Raw genomic sequence first — 23,432 nt, forward strand, 5'->3', positions numbered from 1 at the left:
GTAGGTGCTCAGTAAATATTTGCTAGAATAATGGAGGACTTGACAGGGACTCTGCTCTGGACGTTGATGTTTATTTGATGATCATTGTTACAGCTTCAACATTTAAGTGTCGTGGCCCAGGCCCTGGGACCCCAGGTACCCTACTCTCTGTGGTCACTCACTAGTTGCTGGCATCTGGAACTGAGTAGTTCTAGCGGCTCTTCTACTTTTCTCTTTGAATGACATCAGGTTAACAAAGATGGCGGGGTAATACATTTGGTCAACCTATAGAGAATTACACCCTTTAGAGTAGCTCAGACATAGAAAATGACAAATTGAGTTTTGGCTTAGACTTCTGCTTTTAGTCAGAGCTACTTTTCCTTTTCATCTAAGACTCAGATTCTAAGTGTTTTTAGAAGGGTTTTTAGAAGGTTTTAAAACTCACAGGAGCTCCTGTGAGTTTTATGTTCTATTTTTCCCTTGATATAATTTGTACCCGTGGATTAGAAGTGCATTATGAATGCTTTTGGTTTTTCATCTATGTGTGAAGTATAATTGTATTAAGTAAAGTATAAAATTCACCCTGTCATTTCCTTTCATCAAATGCTGAGAGCTTATGTGCTGTGGTTGCGTGTTGCTTTGAATCTTGGAGCTCTGCAAACTGAAAGAAACCCCGTCCAGCTTATCTGCTTTTGAACATGCTGTGCCAAAGTAGTAAGCTTTACCAAGTATTCCTGCATATTAAAGATTACTGTGGTCCAAAGAAGGTTCTTTTTTGTTCTCAGCATTACATGAAATAAAACTCCTTCTATATGTTTAATTAAGTATGCCTGGGGCCGGCCCCATGGCCAAGTGGTTAAGTTTGCATGCTCCGCTTTAGTGGCACAGGGTTTCGCTGGTTTGGATCCTGGGCGTGGACTTGGCACTGCTCATCAAGCCATGCTGAGGCCACGTCCTACATACCACAAGCAGAGGCACTCACAAGTAGAATTTACAACTATGTATTGGGGAGCCTTGAGGGAGGAGGAAGATTGGCAACAGTTGTTAGCTCAGGTACCAATCTTAAAAAAAAATTATGCCTTTACAGTTTTAAGGGGTAGTTTTTCTGTTGCAGAGGTAGAGCTCATTCTTGTGAATTTTATAGCCAGATGCATTTTTTTTTCCTCTCGGCTGTAGCAAAGCTTGAGCTTTTGCTTACTAGTTTGTAATGTTGCTGTTTGTGTGTGTGTGATTTAATAGCTTTATGGAAATATAATTAATATATAATTTAGCCATTTAAAGTGTACTATTTAATGGCTTTTTGTATATTTACAGATATGTGCAACCATCACCATAATCAATTCTAGAACATTTTTTCCACCCTCAAAAGAAACCCCATTACCACCTCCCCTCCCCCCTTTCTGGCAACCACTAATCAATCTACTTTCTGTCTCCGTGGATTTGCCTTTTCTGGTTTTTTTTGGTGTGTGTGAGAGGAAGATTCACCCTGAGCTAATGTTCGTTGCCAGTCCTCCTCTTTTTTTGCTTGAGGAACTAGCCCTGAGCTCACATCTGTGCCAGTCTTGCTCTGCTTTGTATGTGGGATGCCCCCACAGCATGGCTAACCAGTGGAGCAGGTCCACACCCGGGATCTGAACCCGTGAACCTCAGGCCCACTGAAGTGGAGCCTGCAGAACTTTAACCTCTCAGCCATGGGCCTGGCCCCAGGGATTAGCCTTTTCTGGGCATTTAATATAAATGATCATACAATATGTAGTCTTTTGTGACTGGCTCTTTTTACATAGGATAATGTTTTCCAGGTTCATCCATGTTGTAATGTGTATCAGTATTTCATTTCTTTTTATTGTTGAATACGTCCTATTGTATGGATATACCATATTTAATTTATCCATTTGCTTGGTTTTTATATTTATCTTTTCTACTCCTCGTTTTCTATTTATAGACCATGCTTTGAGAAAATGAGTTTAGGAATTCTTTCCACTGTCACACTGGAGACTTGGTTTCATAGGCATTTGGTTTCCCTTGTACTTGGCATTGTGGACACCAGGTTTTCTCTTTAGTTGTGTGATAACAGAAGCATCCACTTGGCCCCATGACTGGAGTAGGTCACCAATGAATAATATTGTTCTAACAACCTTCAGGGCTTGCCAGGAAACATCAAGATTTTCAGGATATTTAGTTCTGTTTTCCTAATTCAGCTTCACACATCTGTGTAATTACTATTTCAGGCAGTGCTTTGAATTCAGTTTATTTCAGAGAACAAAGAACATGCCACAGTGTAGTTTTTGTAATGGTGTTAGCTTTATGGATTCCATATTAATCAAGCATAATTTTGAATAAAGCAAGACAGATGCTTAACCCTTTGAAATCTCTATGGTAGACAAATAATTTTATTTGTTTAAAGCAGTGGTTCTCAACTATGAGCAGCTTTGCTCCCTAGAGGATGAATGGCAACATTTGGAGACATTTTTCGTTGTCCTCATTAGAGCAGTGGGTTATGCTATTAGAATCGACATGGGTAGAGACCAGGGATAATGCACAGGACAGTCTGTCCGTCCCTCCGTCCCCCCAAAACAAAAAGTGATCTAGCCCAAAACGTTAATCATGCCATAATTGAGAAGACCTGGTTCAGAGTGAGCAGTTAATTTTCCTTAACCCCCTGAGTAGAAAAAGACACAACTGTAGGCAATGTGCAAGGTAAAAAATGCTGTATATAATTGGCAAAAACGTCATATTTAACAGTGCGGGAAAGCAATTGCTTGTATGAGTGTGTTTTTGTGTTCTTTAAAGAAAGGGAAAATTTTTACTTTTGAAAATTCCTCGGGCACCTTATCTTTGGGAATTCCTTATTCCTACTTCACATAAAAAGATTGTGGGGGCCGGCTCCGTGGCCGAGTGGTTAAGTTGGTGCACTCCGCTGTGGCGGCCTAGGGTTCGGATCCTGGGCGCGGACATGGCACCACTCGTCAGGCTACGTTGAGGCAGCGTCCCACATCCCACAACTAGAAGGACCTGCAACTAAGATATACAACTGTGTACAGGTGGGGTTTGGGGAGATAAAGCAGAAAAAAAAAAAAAGATTGGGATCAGTTGTTAGCCCAGGTGCCAATCCTTAAAAAAAAAAAGATTGTGTTTTGTTTGTTATTTAATTTTAGTTGAGTTGTTAATTGTAACCTACAGTTTTGCTGTTCTGGATACTTTCCCCACCTTTTGCAGGTCCTATGTTTTGTTAATTTCTTCCAAAAGACATAATAATAAGATATTTGTCAGAGTCCACTAATCTTAGTTCTCTCAGTGTTTTTCCGAAGCTTTTCAAGGAGTTGAGAAAATGCTGCTGTAAGCGTAATACCCAATTCTGATTAAGGCACATTCGTTCTGCACCTCCTTCTGTTTTGATACCACAGAGGCCGCTCCCTGAATTTGACTTGTGCATCCTATCTTGTTATTTAAGAACTTTCAATAAGATGTGTGTTCCTGGAATAAGTATATAAACTCAAGATTTATTGAGTTTAAATATTCATTAACTCTGAATGTAGAGAATTGTTAGAGGGGCATTTGTAGCCATTTGCTCATATGGTTGGATTTGGTGGGGTGGAAGAACTTCACACCCGTTTATTTTCACGTGGAAGAACTGCTCTTAATGCCACGTCAGTTTCAGATGAAACGCAGTCTTCTCTCTGCATGGGTTCACAGATCTGCTGATCCCATATTTCACTGTTACCTTGCAGCTTCGTCAGTGATTCTCTGGCATATTTTCAGGTATTCTCTGCAGCAGGTTTCTGTTTATGAGAATGCCTTATTTCTTATCCAGTGAGTACAAGTGTTAGAGTGACATTTCCCTTTCCAGAGCAAATGTCATTACATTTTCTTTCCCAGGATGTTGATACGAAAGGGAATAGGAAAAGAAAATGGATTTCCCTTTGAAAGCAAGCCTCTAGGCTGTAGCATGCTTCTTCAGTGTTCTGTTGCATGTCGGCTGCAGCTGCTTCTCTGGGATGCAGGGCCCAGCAGAGGGGGTAGCTTACTTAAGTCTTCCACACTTGGACCGTCTCATTTTGTTCCTAAAGGAGAATGCTAAAGCATATGTTGAGACACAGTAAATGCAGAAATGGCAATGGTGGAAGTTCTTCAGGTGCTTTGGTTCCTGATTTAGCCTTTCAGAGATAGTGGATTTGAAAGCAAGCTTGTTTGAATGGCACTAACAACTCTTGATGTTGATATCTCCTGCCAGACAAGACGAATGTTCCCAAAACGCTCTTTTCATCTCAAGAGCCTGCAGTGGCAGCCTTTTTGCTTAGCCTACTGTATTGGATAACTTGGCTTTTAAGGCCATGTAATTTAAGGTAGTACCGCCTTGTAGTTAAGAATATAGGCTCTGGAGTCAGTGGCCTGGGTTCATACCCTACGTCTAACATAGCTGTGTGATTTTTGTCTACCAAAATACGTACTATGTGATTTCTGTCTACTTGCTCAGCCTCTCTGTGCTTACTTTTGTGTTGGGAAAATGTACATAACAGTAGTTCCTACTGATTAGAGTTATAGTTAGGATGTTCCTGTGAGTTTGTTTACATGTTTTCCCTGAATAATCTTTAATCTTTTATTGGACAATAAATTGTATTGTCACTCTTGTTATAGTGAAGATTAAATGAATTAGTATGTGTAAAATGCTTGGCACATATTAAGCGCCTAATGAATGTTAACTGCTTTATTATTTTAGGGGCTTCCATTATCTGTTCCCATCTCTCTACTTAAGATTATTTCCTACTGGTTTTTCCCTCTAGCTACCATCAAGGTCAGCAATTTAATTGAACACTCTTTTTACTGAAGTTCCTTGCACCTGGAGTGTTCTGTCCTTTTTGCTTCTCATTATTCATTCATTATTTATGAGCCAGCTCAAGCACCACCTCAGTTTTTTTGTTAATGAAATATTTCCTTTCCAAAATAAAAGTCCATGATTATGCTCTCTTGATTGATCCGGCTTATATGTGAGAGGGAGGGCAGGAAGAAGTAATTTATTACTCATCTTTATGTGCCAGGCAGTAACTTAACGATCTGAGAATACAGCTGAGGGCATGCCAATCAAGGGCATGCCCCTCAGGTAGCTTCTAGCCTGGAGCTGGAGACATGTGTTAATCAAATCACACAAATCCACATGTAATTACATTTGTGGAAAGTGCTGCAAAGGGATTTAACCTAGTCCTTTTGGATAAGAAAGAACATCTTGAGGAGGTTACTATTGAGCTGTGACCTGAAGAAAGAGTAGGAGATACCTAGGCCAGGAGAGGAGACGAGAATCACCTACAGAAGGAAGAACCTGAGCAAAGGACTCCACTCCAGGTAGGAGGGAGTGTGATGTGTTCAAGGAACTGAGGAAGGATAGTGTGTTGGGCACTGGAGAACGGAGTGAGGCGAGGATAAAAAGAGAAGGGCCTTGTAGGTCATGGTTAGGATTTAGGTTTTTAACAGAAGTAGGAAGTCACTGAGTATTTTGAGGAGTGGATTGACATAATCACATTAGCCTTTCGAAAGGAGTACCTTGGCTGCAGTTTAGAAAGAGAATTGTAAGGGTTCAAAGGAGATTTGAAGAGAAGCCAACTGAAGTGGTTCAGAAAAGACATACTAGTAACTTTAAAGTTGTGGAATTGGAGGTATTCTGAAGTAGATGTGTTTGAGAGAAATTTGTAAGATAACAATGACAGGATTTGTTGATGATAGGATGAAAGGCAGGAAGCACTAAAGATACTGCTTAGGTGTCCAGCTTTCATAACAGAATGGGTAGGGGTGCCAGTCCCCGAGAGAGACCATCTAGAAGGAGGACTAATTTCAGTCCTCTTGGTCCATCCATGTTGTTGCAAATGGCAAGATTTCATTCTGTTTTTTGGCCGAGTAATATTCCATTGTATACCCCCCCTTCCTTTATCCATTCATCTATTGCTGGATACTTAGGTTGCTTCCATATCTTGGCTGTTCTAAGTAATGCTGCAGTGAACATAGGGGGGCATATATCTTTTTGAATTAGTATTTTTTTTTTTTTTTTGGATAAATACCCAGAAGTGAAATTGCTGGATTGTATGGTAGTTCTATTTTTAACTTCTTGAGGAACGTCCATACTGTTTTCCATAGTGGTTGCAGTGAATTGTACTTTAAATGGTGAATTGTGTGGTGTGTGTTATATTTTGATAAAACTGTTTTAAAAAAGTGGTAGAATGTCAGATATGCTGGCTGGTCACATTGGAGGATGAATTGGAAGGAAGGCAAAAATGAACAAAATTTTACATTCACAGGGACCAGTTAGAGGGCAGTTGTATTGATCTGTGTGAAAGATGATGATGGCTTGAAAAAGGCAATTTATGTTTCACTTGGAGCAATGGATAAATTATAGAGATTTTCAGGATATGATTGGTAGAGCTAAGCAAAATGCTTAGCTAACAGCTGAGCAAAATGCCTGGTGTGTAGCTGAGCGTTTGACAAACATAAGTATTTCTTGCTGTGGTTGACTGAAGAAGAATTAGTTGGACCTCACTAGCAGCATTTGTTGGGGGATTCAAGTGTCCTGCAGAATCTGGCTTAAACAACTAAGATGATTAGAACTCAGGAGGGAGGGATAAATTTTCATGAATAGGTGAGTTTCATGTGATCCAGGAGAAGATATTTTTGTATTTTTACTTCATTTGAGTCAGTTTTACACGATTTAGTTCTTGATTGTGCAATACGATCCCCCCCCCCCCCAAGTAGATAATAAGCTCTTGAGGGTAGAGATGATGTTTGGCTATGTTTATCTCTTGCGTAGCACAGTATACTATTGAGTATTATCTACTGTAGTAGATAATAAGTCATGACTGATCTAAGTATATATTATTGATAGTTTACATTTGTAAAGCACTTCACAATCTATAAGTGCGTTTTCATATGACATACTTAATTACCTGGTGGTTTAGTGGTTAAGAATTGGCACAGTCATTGCTGGGACCTGAGTTCTTTTCCCTGTCAGGGAACCACACCAGCTGTCTGTCAGTTGTCATACTGAGGTAGCTGCATGTTGCTGTGATGCTGAAAGCCATGCCACTCGTATTTGAAGTACCAGCAGGGTCACACATGGTGGACAGGTTTCAGCAGAGCTTCTAGACTAAGACAGACTAGGAAGAAGGACCTGGCCACCCACTTCTGAAAATATTGGCCCTGGAAACTCTATGAATAGCAGCAGAGCATTTGTCTGATACAGCACTGGAAGATGAGTGGATGATGCAAAAAGATCAAGCAGGGTTCTGCTCTGCTGTACACAGGCACCAGGAGTCGGAATCGACTCCATTGCACTAACAACAAATAATTAATTCTTACACCAGCTCTGTGAAGTAGCTAGTTATTTTCCCTGTTTTACAGCAGTGCAACTGATTCAGAGAGGTGGAGTGATTTGCTCAAGGCAGGATCGCACATGGCAGTGCCAAGAACTTGGATCTTGGCTTCTCAGTCCAATATTCTTACACTTCTGTCATGGGGCCAAATCTCTTGGGACTGCTGAAAGAGTGACAGGAAGTGGTTTTCTTAAATGAGGTTTGGACCCTGAGCATGACCGAAATTTTAGCACTTCATCTGAATCAGTTCTAAGTCGTGTGAGGTGTGTGTGGGTGGTGGTTGGCTTCATTTTGAAGAGGCACAGGATATTTGTAGGGGTTGAAGTACCCGCAAGTAATGAGGAATAGTTCTGTATCATTGACTCTGTTGAAGGCCTTTGACCCTGATTAGGTTAAAACAAAACTAAGCTAGCTGACCAAATTTGATCAATTACAATAAAATGGTGAAAGTGTAATAGGGTAAATGTGGAAACTAGTGAGAGGAATATATGTTTTTTTAGTGAGTGCTAAGGGTATTGCTTTTGGAAATGTATAATTTTTAAGTCTGCTTTGAATATCCTCTCCTTTCAAGCATGATTAATAGATGTTTTTGTGGGTTTTAAAATTTTTGTCAGAAAAGCTATTCACACTCAGTTCCTTGGTCATCGATCTCAGTCTCATGGCTTTAAGAACTAAATTGCCGCTCATTAAGCCATGCTGAGGCAGTGTCCCACATAGCACAAATAGAGGGACCTGCAGCTAGAATATACAGTTATGTACTGGGGAGCTTTGGGGAGAAGAAGAAAGAAAGAAAGAAAGAAAGAAACATTGACAACAGATGTTAGCTCAGGTGGCAATCTTAAAAAAAAAAAAAAACAACCCACAATTAAAAACTAAATGTTTATCTCCAGCCAGGACCTCTGCCTACTTAAAATCATTTTGTGGTTTTTATAGGCTTCTCGAACTTAACATGTTCATACCTGAGCTTCTTCTCTTTCCCCTAAAACTCATATGATGTCAGCTTCATCCATCCGGTTGCTCATGCAGAACCGTTGGAGTCGTTCTTGACTTCTTTCTCTCACACCTCAGCTCTCAGTTTGTCAGCACATCCTGTTTGACTCTACATCTTAAAAATACATAGAACATAACACTTCCTGCATCTCTACCACTACCATCCTGTCCATCCTGTTACCTTCAACTCTTACCTGGGTTATTGCATAAGCCTCCTACCTCACCAGTCTCCCTTCCTGCTGTAGCCTCCGTCTCCCTTCAGGTTTTTTTCTCAATGGCCAGAGTGATCTTACACAGGAGTCAGATCAGCATCATTGGCTGTGTGGACTTGTGTGGATTCTCTCTTCTTAGTTTCCCTTCTGTAGTCTGTGAAGTGGGGATGGTGACTTCTCTCTGGTTCACTTCACTGAGTTGTTGAGAGAAAGAATCTAATGAGATCATGGCAGGGACCTGCTTTGTAAACCCCTTGTTGTTATAAAGATACTGTTGTTGTATTGTCTGCCCTGTAGATCGTTTCTAGCAAATTGAAATAACAACTGCCCTTCTCAGTGCCATCTGGTACCTCTCTGGGTCCCTTTCCTTAATATTGTTGTATGTTGGTCATTGTATAATGAGGCTCAGAAAAATTATGATTAGTATGGTAAATGCAGAGGAAAACATGTATCCCCACTGAGCTACGTTTTAGAGCCAAATGTAAATTAATGGATTATCAATGTTCTTAGTTATCTGAAAGTTGGGTACACATACACACACGATTTCATTTTGTGGATGCCTTCTCTATTGTTTCTTGAAGTTTCCTTTCTTCTCTGTCTTGGCAGAAGTAACTCAGATTTCTTTGTAAATAGAAACACAGTATATGATTTTGTAGTGAGTAGTATTGAATATATCATTTGGACTTCTTATTTTTTCCCTTTTGAGTGCTGAAATATTTTTACACAATTTTCTGGAGGAGTTATCTTGTTAACCCTAGAGAGAATGATCTTTTTTCTTAAATTTATCAGAAGTACGTCTGTTCTGAACTGCATCCGAGAGGTTTTCAGCCTAAGCTCCTTGTTCTTTTTAGACTCCCAGTAGACCTTGGTTGGTATGTTTTCATTGTTAAAGAGGATGTTTTAACAACTGTGTTAGCTGATAGTTTTCTTTCTTGTATGATTGGCTTCTTCGTGCTCTAATCTTAAGCCCAGTGGAGAAAGTAATATGTCTTTCTTTGTATTTTCAATTGCTAACACTAGTGCCCTGCCATGACTTGAAAGTTTATTACTTTCTGTTTAGCAGATGATTCGTCTAGGCAGAACTTTTGCAGGCACTAGAAAAACTTTTCATTTTCTTGAAATATGTTTAGAAAATTGAAATCCTATCTGAAAACATATTTCCTATGCAGAAGGAAGCAATCTAGGTTTGTGCTACATGCTTTTATCTTTCTGACTTTGATTATAGATTGTCAGCATTGTTGTTCCTTCATTGGTCTATCTCCCAAACGTTGTTAACATTTTTAATTTTCCTAATTTTTAATAATGCCTAAGGATATTTGAAGTGCTTATGGGGCGGTCTTTTCTGGTATCAGGTGTGACTGAAGAATTTTGGAGAGAGTACGTGTTAGTTTTCATGGTTTTGGCATGACCAAAGAGACTTTTCTCTGTATCTGAGGCATATAATTGCAAACTGATTTGTCTCTTGTTGTCTAAGTAAAGAGGACCAGTCTTTTGTGTGTCTATATATGTTATTTCCTATCTGGCTCTAGTAACATGCGAAACAGATGGTTCTCACATTAATCAGTTGTCTACTTTTTTTTGTCTTAGAGCATTGAAGGCAAGGACCATGAGTTTCCCCCTCACTGTCTTTAGTTCTGAACCTGATGCATAGATAGTGTTTGGTGCAGATTGTTGAGCAAATGAGATGAGATATTGAAGATGATGGCGAAAGATAAATTACTGGTTATTATGACTATTGTAAAACTTATTTGTAAACAAAACAGTTTTTTTCCTCCTATAAAATTTTTATAAGATTGTGTTGGGTTGGAGTTCACTCTTCTCATTGTAAACTCTTTAAAACGTCAGACTTTCCTTGTTGGGTTTAGTTCTAGGGAGGAGTTTATTAGGGAAACTATTAATAGTGGAAATTTGGGGGAATGTAAAAACCACCTAATATTCCCTAAACATAGAAGGTTGTTTTTGGAAGTTGTTATGTTTTGTTAAGGCAGAGAGAATATATCTTTAGAGAAATCATTTTTCCTGGAAAATAACTAAAATAGTAGACTTATAAGATGTCAAAAATTATAATTGAAAGCAAAAGAATCTTGCTTTGAGGTTATCAGTTTTGAGTCAACTCATTTATTTTTGAGAGGAGCTCTGGAAATTTGGAGAAGTGGCTAGAAAGTGTCTTCAGAAGAGTATAGTATGAGACATCTTGGAAAATCTTCCAAGACTATCCAAATTTTTTTTAGGTGGAAATAATTTTTACTGCAGGTTTTTCCCTTTTAAATTAATATTGTGGATTGTGAAGCTCATTATTTATAATTGTAGCCATAGTATGTTGTCTACTAGGGAACACTTTTTCCTTGAAAAGGAGAAAACAGTTGGTGTACAGAAAGTATAATTAACTCTTATGAATTAAGACATTTTCCATTATTGGTGTGCTAGAAAATCCCAAACCATATGCCAGCTGAGGTAAAAGACTATATATATTTAAATTTTATATCACGTGTCCTAACTTTTTTTCTATGGCCTGTGAGACGTTTTCAGGGCTAAAGCATGAGTAAATAAGAGATTCATTTAACAAAACATTATATTAGGAAGGAAATATGAGAAAATGTTAAAGTAAAATCGATTTTTCTCTCTCTGTTTTCTCTCCTAGCATTTTTGAAACATTGGGGTTGTTGGAGTGGTTGGATTTTCCCTGGAATTGAGTGAGAAATTCAGAAGACTGAAGCCCAGGCTTACTGTCTACCTTTCACGGAGGCCTAGCCGTGAGAGGACAGAAGAAGGCACGTGGCGAATCATGACAGCCGACAAAGACAAAGACAAAGACAAAGAGAAGGACCGGGACCGAGATCGGGACCGAGAGAGAGAGAAAAGGGACAAAGCAAGAGAGAGTGAGAATTCAAGGCCACGCAGGAGCTGTACCTTGGAAGGGGGAGCCAGAAATTATGCTGAGAGTGATCACACTGAAGATGAGGACAATGACAACAATAGTGCCACCACAGAGGAGTCCACGAAGAAGAACAAAAAGAAACCACCGAAAAAAAAGTCTCGTTATGAAAGGACGGATACTGGTGAGATAACATCCTACATCACTGAGGATGATGTTGTCTATAGACCAGGAGGTAAGGAGTGTTACATTTGGGTCCGTACAGTATTTGTGGTGGAGAAATGATACCAGCACTTAGATACCTCTTCACATGTTAAGGAAGGCATGGAACCCAGAAGAGCAGATAGTGGTTTTGGGTAGGAAAACTCAATGTAGACCCGCTTTTGGTCAGTTGGATTATACACTTCCTGCTGTGTCTGCCTCAGCTTGGTCTTCTGTCCTGGCTTGTGCATTTTTCAGTACTCTCCTTGTTTTCTCATGCTGCTTGTTATCTCACTTCACTATTTTGCTCAGTAGTGTTTGTTTTTTGACTTCCTCCTTCCCCCACCTCCCCCGCTCCCCCAGGAAGATTAGCCCTGAGCTAACATCTGCCAATCCTTTTTTGCTGAGAAGAGTCGCTCTGAGCTAACATCCGTGCCCATCTTCCTCTACTTTATACGGGGGAAGCCTACCACAGCATGGCTTGCCAGGCGGTGCTATGTCCGCATCTGGGATCCGAACCAGTGAACCCCGGGCTGCCAAAGTGGAACGTGCACACTTAACCACTGCGCCACCTGGCTGGCCCTCTCCTTGCTTTTTATCTTCAGCAAAAATTAGGATGTAATGACCCTGCAGAGTGGAATACATGGTGGGACAAGTAAACCTTTAAGATTCCTGGAAGCAGGACATTTTACATTGGCTACAGAAGTGATCAGAAGCTAGAGAGGTATTTTTAATGGCTTTTAGACCAAGGTTTATTTCTCCTGATAACCTCTTTTTCCAAAAATTTGAGCTTAAGGCTCTCTAATCAATGATAATAGATGAAGCCGACTAACCTGCTTTGTTTTCCGAAAATGTACTATGTTCATTCAGTATATTGAATTGTATAGCATTGTTCAGAGAGAGACAGACCTGGCTTTCAGATGAGATGCAGGGGAACAAGTGATTCAGAACCTGTTGGACACCAACAAATCTTCCTTTTTCACTTGATGTATTGTGTATATTAAGATAGTTTTTGGGGCTGGCCCAGTGGTGCAGCAGTTAAATGTGCATGTTCTGCTTGGGTGGCCTGGGGTTTGCTGGTTCGGATCCTGGGTGTGGACATGGCACCGGGTGGAAAGCCGTGCTGTGGTAGGCGTCCCACATATAAAGTAGAGGAAGATGGGCACGGATGTTAGCTCAGGGCCAGTCTTCCTCAGGAAAAAAGAGGAGGATTGGCAGCAGATGTTAGCTCAGGGCTAATCTTCCTCAAAAAAAAAAAAAAAAACAGATAGTTTTCTTACAGAAATTAGTAAAACTAGCTAAAATCATTTTGTTTGAATTACTTGCTGTGCTGAAGAATGACGAATTTCATATGAGGTGTGATTAACAGATTAAAAGCCTCCCAGTTTGATGTTTTTTTCAGGAAAGGGAGGTTAAAGAGATTATGTTATGTTATGTTAACCTGGTACAGGCATTTTACTGAGGAGTATTGTAACTGTTCTGAACTTCCCATTAAGTACCAGATTTTTTCCCCTGGTATAGGAATTAGTTTCAAATTTTAAAAGATCATCAATATTAGAACTGATACAAATAAAATTGTATTCACAACTACAATTTCTTGGTTGGTGAGTAACTGAGAAGATATTTATGTGATATAATATTATCAAAGTTGAGGTTTTAGAGAAATTAGTGAGATTTAGTAACATGTAGGTTACAATACTGTTAGTATATTTGATTCAGACTTTGATATTGGACAGTAAGAATTTCTTAGCCTCTGAAGAATATTTCATTATAGAGTTACCACACATTGCTTGCTATGGACCTATTTAGTTCTAGATCATGAGAAAGAAACAGAATGTGTTAACTCCTTTAGCTATAGATTATAGTATGATAACTTAAAAATAGGGAAAGATCTTCTTTGTTATCCTTTTATCTTGATACATAACTGTTCAATGTGGTCTTGTGATTGTTTGGATCATTGTCAAAAGGCCAACTGCCTGGTGCGGTGTTGAATGCCAGCCTTGCTCAGTGGGATGGTTACTCCCGTGTCAGTGGGGCTACATCCTCAAAGTATTTGTCATCAAATACGTGTGGGAAATGCTGCACCTACTGTCCCTCTTGTGAGAGATTCATAATTAATGACTCTGAGAAGTCCTGCAGTTACGGAAACCTCTTTAATGTTAAAAAAAAAACAAAAAACCCTGCTGTTTTTCCCATTTATGGAACTATGACACGCTGTTTCTGTTAAATATCTCCCTGAGAAAAGCCAGTTTTGAGAAAACTAGTTTGGGAACTGTTGTACATTCATAGTGCACCTTCTGCAGAATGATAGGAAATCCTTCCTGCTTGATGTTTGGAAGAATATGTGGAGGGAGGTTGCTAAGGGCTTATTTACAAAACAGTTAGTTCTTAAGCATTTGGGGAAGGACTGTGTGTTTATGGAGGCAGGCATTGTTTCAGTCAGCCTGAGGACCTTTGTGAAATGTAAAAAAGATATGACCTCTCTGAAAGCTAAATATGTTATAAAGGAGCTATGAAAACCAAAAATGGTTTGAAAGTTTTCTGTGGCACTCAGGGCATAACCTCTCCGTGCGAGGCACCCCTTGTGCGTGGGTGGGTGACAGTGCTGTGGCCTGGGGTTTGCACCCTGCCAGGTCCAGTGGATGTTTGACTCTTTGGTAAGGAGAGTATCTTTCACCTTCTCTGTGGTTTCTTTTCTTTTTGGAGGATGCATTTGAAGCTAAATTACTTGGTTGCCTTCCCCAAATAGCTTCTTTCTAGATGCTGGTTTGTTGAATATTGCCTATTCTTTAGGTTTGCCTGAACTGAAGAATCAGAAGTAGGGTACTGTGATTAGATCCCCAGGTGGGACTTGATTTTTTTCTCTCCTTTGTTTTCCTTTCTGGTCTTTTTCTTTTCTTGGTGCAAAGTACTACAATACATCTTTTGTTAGTGATAAAAAACCATTATCCTCCCAGACTGCAGGAATTCTTTATGCATAGTTGTATTTTAAATGTTTAGGTAGGAATCCTATGGGGCATCATAAGGGATTTCTTCAGTGTATTATTAGATTTTGGATGGTAAATTTTTATGCTCATTTGTTTCTTTAAGATAGAAAGCACAGCTAAATATTTTTTCTTTTTCTTTTTCTGAATTGGTTTTAATACTCAGATTAAGTGTATAGATACCTTTGAAAATGTCATTAAGAACAAACCCAGCAGTGAATGATAACCTTGAGGATAAAAATAAACTCTTAAATACTGTGTTTCCTTCTCCTAGGGGGATGGGTCTATATTCAGATTGTTTGGTCTGAGAAGAATGAGATTTTATTGAGAAATTGGGTATTGTGTAGAATTTGTCACTAGCTAAGGTTTAATCTCATGTGTGGTCACAATCAGCTCTTTTTTGCCACTGCTGCTTATCTCTGAAGTTATCTTTATTTTGTCCTTAGGACCTCAGCATAATACACTTTCAGTAACTTACTGCCTCAGGGCCTTTGCACTTACTGTTGCCACATGCTAGTGAACCCCCTCCCCCATACACACACAGACACACTTAATTCTTTCTTCACCTCTCCCATTCCAGTGTCATTGTCTTTCCTTTCCCAGGTTACCCAGATTTTATTAGTAGATACTGTCATGGCATTATATATCTTGTAGCTCTTATAATACTATTGATTTTCTATTTATTTCTGTTACTGTTTTAGGACTAATATCTGTCTCCCTCCTCCATAAAGGCAGCATTTCAGTTTTTGCTTATCATTGAATTCTTGGCATCTGTGACAATAGTGCACGCACAATGTGGTTCCATAGTATTTGTTAAATAAATGCATTTTTGAAAACCTTTCAAAAATTTATTGACTGATTAATGATGTCAAAGTTAGAATAATGCTTCTGGAAGTTTATCTTGAATCATTTATTTCCCAATGAATGATTTAACAGACTTGTTATAAAATAAAAAACAAAACAAAAAGCTTGTGGTGCTTTATTATATATTGCCACTGTGTCTAATCTGACTTCTTTGTTGTCTATCAACCGTTACTCTACTTTTTAGATGACTGTCACGGTAACAAATTGATTTATTACACAGCTGTGTGCAGCCAGATTTCCCTTATGGGCTTCTTTAGCGTAGGATACTGATTTCTAAAGTTTGCTGTGTTTGGCATATTAATTTCTTTCCACTATTTTCTTTCTTTTTTTTTCCTTCTAGCTTTATTGAGATATACTTGACATATGACATTAAGAGGTACAATGTAGTGATTTTATATATGTATATATTGCGAAATGATTACCATGATAAGGTTAGTTAACACATCCATCAGCTTACAGAGTTACAATTTTGTGTGTGTGTGGTGAGAACTTTAAAAATCTAACTTTGTTAGCAACGTTCAGTGTTGTAGTGTTGTTAACTGAAGTCACCATGTTGTACATTACATCCCGAGAAGTACCACTATTTCTAACTAGAATTTTGTATCCTTAGACCGCCTCCATCCGTCTCCCCCCCGCCTCCCCCAGTCTCTTCTATGTTTCTGAGTTTGGTTCTTTTAGATTCCACCTGTAAGTGAGATCATACAGAATTTGTCTTTCTCTGACTTTTTCACTTAGCATAATGTCCTCAGAGTTCATCCATGTTATCATAAATGGTAGGATTTCCTTTTTTATGGCTGAATAATATTCCATTGTATTTACATCTCCACATTTTCTTTATTTGTTCATCCATTCGTGGACACTTAGGTTGTTTCCATGTCTTGGCTATTGTAAATAATGCTGGAATGATCATAGGAGTGCAGATAGCTCTTCAAGATAGTGATTTCATTTCCTTCAGATATATACCCAGAAGTGGAATTGCTGGATCATACAGTAGTTACATTTTTATTTTTTTGAGGAACCTCTGTACTATATGCCATAGTTGCTGTACCAATCTGCCATTCCCACCAACAGTGTATCTACTATTTTCAGTTGGATACTATGATACCTTGATTCTTGATCAGGTGAAACAGACAAAAAAAGTTAAATTCAAATTATTGGGAGATAATTTTTCACTTTGGCACGTCAGTTTTGCTAGCTTTTTTGATAAGATAGCATGTTCTTTAAAAAGTGCCTATTGGGGCCAGCCCCATGGTGTACTGGTTAATGAGTTTGGTGCGCTCTGCTTTGGTGGCCTGGGTTTGCAGGTTTGGATCCCAGGTGCGGGCCTACACCACTTGTCAGCGGTGCTGTGGCACTGACCCACATATACAGTAGAAGAAAGTTGGCATAGATGTTCGCTCAAGACTAATCTTCCTTAGCAAAAAAAAAAAAAAAAAAAAAAGTGCCTATTAAGGTGATTCTCCGTTTCTTGTATTCTGTCAATTGATAATTTTGTTTGACTTTCCTTTTTACCCTAGATAGTATTCCTAGAATAACAGAAGTCTCTATCGCATACATGAGGGGAGAAAAAAAAAAAATCAAGATTCAGGATTTTCAAGTTTGTTACATCTGTGTTCCTTCTACTTTCATGAATAAAGTGTGAAATTTTTCATGAAGATAAATTTTATATGTAAAAGACAACGAACTTTTAGGTTTTTGGTTTATGAAATCTTAGGTGAAATAAAACATTTCTACTTTTTTTTTTTTTTAAAGATTTTATTTTTTCCTTTTTCTCCCCAAAGCCCCCCGGTACATAGTTGTGTATTCTTCGTTGTGTGTTCTTCTAGTTGTGGCATGTGGGATGCTGCCTCAGCGTGGTCTGATGAGCAGTGCCATGTCCGCGCCCAGGATTCGAACTAACGAAACACTGGGCCGCCTGCAGCGGAGCGCGCGAACTTAACCACTCGGCCACGGGGCCAGCCCCAAAACATTTCTACTTTTTATTTGCAAATTTTCCTCATTATTGTTAGGAACTGGGGACTTAAGCTGAGAAAGGACATAGAGGCTAGAATTGATTATACACTGAACGTTGAAGTATTAATTTCTTTTGATGCAAATGGAATTTAAGCTGGAAAACATCCAAACTAAACAAAATGAAACCTGGCGATCTAGTCTGAATCGAAATGGAATATATCTATTTTAAAACTATTGAATGGGGCTGGCCCCGTGGCCGAGTGGTTAAGTTTACGGGCTCTGCTGTGGTGGCCCAGGGTTTTGCTGGTTTGGATCCTGGGCGCGGACATGGCACTGCTCGTCAGGCCACGTTGAGGTGGCATCCCACATGCCACAACTAGAAGGACCTGTAACTAAGATACACAACTATGTACCAGGGGGAGATTTGGGGAGAGAGAGCAGGAAAAAGAAAAAAAAAACTATTGAAGTTAAAATTAGACTATTAATTAAACATAATGTTGAGCAGACACAACAGAGTATAATACAATATGAATTTTTTAAATAAAAAGTTAAAAAACAGGCAACACTAATCTTCAGTGTTTTGAAGTCAGGATGGTAGTTATGTTGATGGACACTGGTGTCTGGAACAGAGTGTGCAGGGGACCCTCGGGTCTGGTCATGTTCTGTTTTGTGGTGACAGTTGGTTACATGGGTTTGTTCACATTGTGAGATTTATCATGCTTTTCACTTTTCTGTATGTGTGTTATACTTCAGTGAAAATTTTACTTAAAAAAAAAGTAAAGTTAAAACATGAAACTATTTTCTTAAAGGGTAATTTCCTTTTGATTCAAGTTCCTATTTAAAGAGGGAAGGGAGCCACCAGCATGTTAACAAATGGTGTGTCCTTACATTTAGCTATTGATTCTTGACTGAGGGGTTTGTCTCTGACTTGTTAAGAGGCTGAATTTGGTTTCAAAGTCTTGGTTCTCTTCATAATTGAAAACTTATCTATGGGAATCACTAAGACATAAATTCCCTCTCTAAAATAAAGCAAAGCAAAACTTTGGCGTTTGGTGTTCCGGGACATCAATTTTGGGGGAGAAATAAAAGCCCATTTGATCTGTAGTATATTATCCATGACTGTTATATTTAGAAGAATTTTAGGTAGATATGACATGCAAATAAAGGTGTCTTCTTGAGGCATTCTTATTTTGGGGTGGGGCACAAGTATTTTTCTGATGATTGCAAGAATATTTTTTGTGTAATAGAAACATGAATTCTCGAGTAAAGGAACCTTTAGGCCCAGTTTGAATGAAAATGGTTTGACATGTGTTACAAGTTCGTTTGCTTTTAATAAACGTGATACTAATCTGCTTAAAGTCTTTCAGTGGATCCCTGTTGCCAGTAGGATCAAGTCCAAAATCTTCATCTGGCACAGCAGACTCACTGTGGTGTGACTGCATATCCTCACAGTGATCTTCAGAGTTGACTTTTATTTGGGAGGGAGCGCAGTGAGGCAGTGTATTAGTTGCTAGGACTGCCATAACAAAGCACCACAAACTGAGTGGCTTGAACAACAGGAGTGCATTGTCTTTAGTTCTGTAGGCCGGAAGTTCCAGATCAAGATGTTGCCAGGGCTGTGCTCCCCATGAAGGTACTAGGAAAGGGTCTCTGTGTTCCAGGCCTCTCCTAGCTTCTGGTAGTTTCTTGACTTGTGCTGGCATAACTGCAGTCTTCACATGGCATTCTCCTTGTGTGCCTATCTCTGTGTCCAAACTTCTCCTTTTTATAAGGTCACCAGCCATGTTGGTTTAGGGCCACCTCGTTGTAATTAGCCTCATCTGTAGTGACCATTCTTCCAAGTAAGGTCACGTTCTGAGGTACTGTGGGTTAGCGCTTCAATATATGAACTTTGGGGAGATACAGTTCAACCCATAATAGGCAGGAAGGGCTTTGTTGCTGGGTAGACTTGGATACGAGTGACCCGAGTTTTAGTGACTGCTTCAGCTCTCTCAATTGTGTATCCTTGGAACAGTTGTGAAAATGTATTTCTTATTTTTAATCATGTTACAGTGTACTTTGGTTGTAGACTACATTAATTTTTATTTTTTCCATTTCTTTTTTTTTTTTTTTTTTAAAGATTTTATTTTTTCCTTTTTCTCCCCAAAGCCCCCCGGTACATAGTTGTGTATTCTTCGTTGTGGGTTCCTCTAGTTGTGGCATGTGGGACGCTGCCTCAGCGTGGTCTGACGAGCAGTGCCATGTCCGCGCCCAGGATTCGAACCGACGAAACACTGGGCCGCCTGCAGCGGAGCGCGCAAACTTAACCACTCAGCCACGGGGCCAGCCCCTTATTTTTTCCATTTCTATTGAAACTTTTAAAAATCTTTTTCCAAACCTCTAGAAATGATTGCCTTTTAGTGTATATTAGAAAGTTATTCCAATTCTGCATGTTTAAAAGAAAAGTTTTTAGCATATAGAAAATTATCAATGAGACTAGAAGAAACAGAAGAAACTAAAGTTATATGAGCCAAAAAAATGGAAAATGATAGAAATTTTGGGACTGATTCACCATGTTTTTTTCAGTTTCATAAGGGAAGGCCATTAAGTATAGTGAAACATGTGCTCTAGACACTTGCTGCTCCAGGTGTTGGCAACAGATTGGCATCTCTGAGAGTTGGTTAGAAACGCAGAATCTCAGGTTCCACCCCTAATTACTGAATCAGAATTTCTGTTTTGATAAGATTCCCAGGTGATTTAAATACACATTTAAGTTTGAGATTCACTTTTCTTGACCAGTGTTTCCCAGTCTTTTTCAAGTTAATGCACAAATAGAAACTGTGTGCATTGCCTTGAGACCTGAGAATATTGGCGTCCGAGCATACCTGTTGCTTATTTATGACTGACCAGCGTTTAGGCAGATACGAAAAAGAGGAAAAGGAAGACTTGAGATTTTGATGTGAAACACAGCACATACAGTTCAAGAGGAACAGAGGCAGCTGTAGAATTGAATTCTGACCAAACAACTGGGAACGATTTGCATCTTCTGAAGTGCCTGATGTCATAGGGGACTGTGAACTTGGGTGCAAATAGACAAACATGAGGGAGTTGAAGGAGCTGTACCCATGGATGATGACTAGCCACCATTTTTAAAGTACCTTCTCTTTTCCAATACTGGGCTTGCTTTACATGTGTTGTTTCTAGTTCTTAAAAAAGTCTCTCCACAACCTAGTCATTATTTCCTTGTTATACAGGTGAGGAAATGAAGGCTCAGAGGCCAAGGTCACACGGGTAGTTTGTAAGATGGCACAGGCCTATGAGGATTGGTTAAAGCCAAGAATGGGTGGATATTTGCTTAAAATACTGAAGATAATACAAAAAACGCAGGCTGGCCCAGTGGTACAGCAGTTAAGTTTGCACGTTCTGCTTTGGCCACCCAGGGTTCGCTGGTTCGGATGCCAGGTGCAGACATGGCACCACTTGTCAAGCCATGCTGTGGTAGGCGTCCCACATATAAAGTAGAGGAAGATAGGTATGGATGTTAGCTCAGGGCCAGTCTTCCTCAGCAAAAAAGAAGAGGATTGGCGGTAGATGTTAGCTCAGGGCTAATCTTCCTCAAAATAACAAAAAAACAAAGAACAAGCACGCCTATGTTGAAAGAAAAAGAAGGGATAGGCCCATTTCTTGGAAAATGGAAATGATATAATTACTTTGCTCTTTTTCTCTTTTATTCCTACTCCTAAAATTAGTTAGATCTCACCTGCTCTCAAAAATTGTTTCTCTCTCACTTGCTAGAAGTTTCTCACTTGCTCATATATGTACAGAATGATTGTTAGAAACGTAAATTCATAACAAGTAAGCTGAATGGGAAGAGGTAAATTGTTCCAGAATAGGCTAATGCTGCTTACTAGATTTGAACCCTTAACAACTGAAAGGAAAAATTTATAATTTTTCTGACTTGATAAAAGTGATCATATTGTATTTCTTGAAATTTTTTGAATGCAAGCTAGAGAACATTATCCACATTGTACAAAAAAGTAATTTGTTAGTAGAGTAACTCATAGAGTGGGAGGAAATCTGCCTGGAACAAGGGCAATTCTGAGTTTTGGTTAGTAGGAACTGCTGACCAGTCCCTCTGGGTTCTACCAGTGGAATAGTTAGTTGCCCTTCAGCATTTACCTGTCCTTGCTGTCTCTCAGCTTGAATCACAGTCCCAGAAGAGTCAATTCAGTTGGTCAAGCTTGAATTACGTGTCTGTGTCTTGGGTAGAAAAAGAGAGAAACATTGATTTATTGCTCCCCCTAAAACTGCACATGGTAGGGCTAAGGTAATTCCCCATAATGAAATTAGGGAGCTGTTGCCCAGAAAATAAATGAGAGATGCCAGAACACATGTTCACTATATACCACCTTATCCGGAGACTCTCACTGTATCACTAGATTGGTGAGAACTTGTGACAACATATGGATGTTTACGGTTTGTTTTGCTATTCATGTGATAGGTAAATAGAGTGATGATGTCGATGGAATATACCGTTTGTGCTGGTTCATATGCAACTTTTCTTAGGAAGAGGAGTGTGAATGGAGGGAGTAGAATTATATAATTATATGATATAAAAGTAGGATTATATTTTAGCGGAAAAAGAAAAAATAGGCAAGAACTTAAACCTTCAATTTGGCTGTTGCCCTGGCAAGAGTCCTTTCATCTCTATTTAAAATGAAATGAAACAATGAGCCCCTGCACCCTGGAGTTCCCTCCCCAGAGAGGTATTCCCCACCTTACACTCTCTGACTCTGGCAGGCTGCTCTGCTCACCTTCACAAAAGTCCCATGTTAATCTGCATTGTTTTGGTGCCTTTAAGCCAATGCCTGTTGTTTTTGTGTATATTAAATATTACCTAAGGCAGCCTTCAGCCAGAATGGGGTGCCTGCCTGGGCTGTCTTATTTCTTGAGGTATAATTATTGATTTTTCAGAAAATAGTAATCCGATTTCAGAGTTGCATAGGTTTTGAGTAATCTGTCCTTTGCTCTGTATTTTATATAAGCTCTTTTATTTTTAGTGAACTTTTTTTGTAGAACATGAGGTTTTCCCAGCAACGTATATATTGTTATAGCAGAAACATCTACGTGAGAAACAATGAATCACAATGTATTCCAAAAGAAATGGGAATGTTGTACATGCAGCCATTTAAAACTCACCCTTGAAAATGGCAAGAACATGTTAAATGGTAATTCTTTAAAGGCATTTTTATGAGCAGTTAATCTTCGAATTCAGGAATGAGTGTAGCTTTCTGGCAATCTGCTCGTCCCACTTTCCTGGATCCCACACTTCTAACTCTTAGCTCTGCAGTCCCCAACTCCACAAATCATTTGACCCCACTAGAACCTCCAATCCCTAAGTCTCACTTTTCCCAGTCCCTTACCCCTTGATGTTTCATGCCTGGTTAAATACCTCCATTCCCGTTTCTGTTGTGTCTTTTCTCTGCTGGTCCATTCCAGGAGTGCAGGGATCTTTTTCCTTTTAGCTCATTGGTGTACCCTAGGTGCCTAAAAAAGTGTCTAGCACATTCTAGGCACTTCATTCATTCCCCAGATATTTATTAGCATAGGCAGGGGTAGTGACTACAGACTTGAGTGTTTACCTTGTGTTTCTTGGATGGCCTCTCTTGAATAGCATTGTCTCAGCTGTGCTTTCTTTAGGAGCTGGGCAGTAAACACATGTATACAATGGTCAATGTAAGGACTTTCTTGGGAGAGATCCTCAAGGCTGGTATTTATATGTAGAAAAGACTATGTAGAAAGTTTGCTTTGGTTTAAAAAGTTGATATTCCATATGATCCAGCAATTCCACTTCTGGGTATATATCTGAAAACAGTCGAAAAGCTACCCCTATGTTCATTTCAGCATTATTTACAGTAGCCAAGATATGAAAGCAACCTAAGTGTCCACTGATTGATGAGTGGATGAAGATGATGTTGAGTATACACACACAGACAGAAACACGCGTATGCGCGCAATGGCATATTACTCAGCTGTAAAAACA

At 39.3% G+C, this 23,432-nt stretch overlaps 1 protein-coding gene across 6 annotated transcripts in view; it reads left to right on the plus strand.

Moving 5' to 3' along the window:
• RERE (arginine-glutamic acid dipeptide repeats) overlaps positions 1-23,432 on the plus strand; it is a 403,675-nt gene that overhangs the window by 126,265 nt on the left and 253,978 nt on the right. For all 6 annotated transcript variants that reach the window (XM_044769612.2, XM_044769615.2, XM_070511161.1 and 3 more), the window contains one exon: positions 11,175-11,643. In XM_044769612.2, the coding sequence (XP_044625547.2) occupies positions 11,319-11,643 (325 nt within the window). In that variant the 5' untranslated portion in view covers positions 11,175-11,318. The remainder of the gene's footprint in view (positions 1-11,174; positions 11,644-23,432) is intronic.

Source organism: Equus asinus, chromosome 5 (assembly GCF_041296235.1).
Source record: "Equus asinus isolate D_3611 breed Donkey chromosome 5, EquAss-T2T_v2, whole genome shotgun sequence".
Lineage (NCBI taxonomy): Eukaryota > Metazoa > Chordata > Mammalia > Perissodactyla > Equidae > Equus > Equus asinus.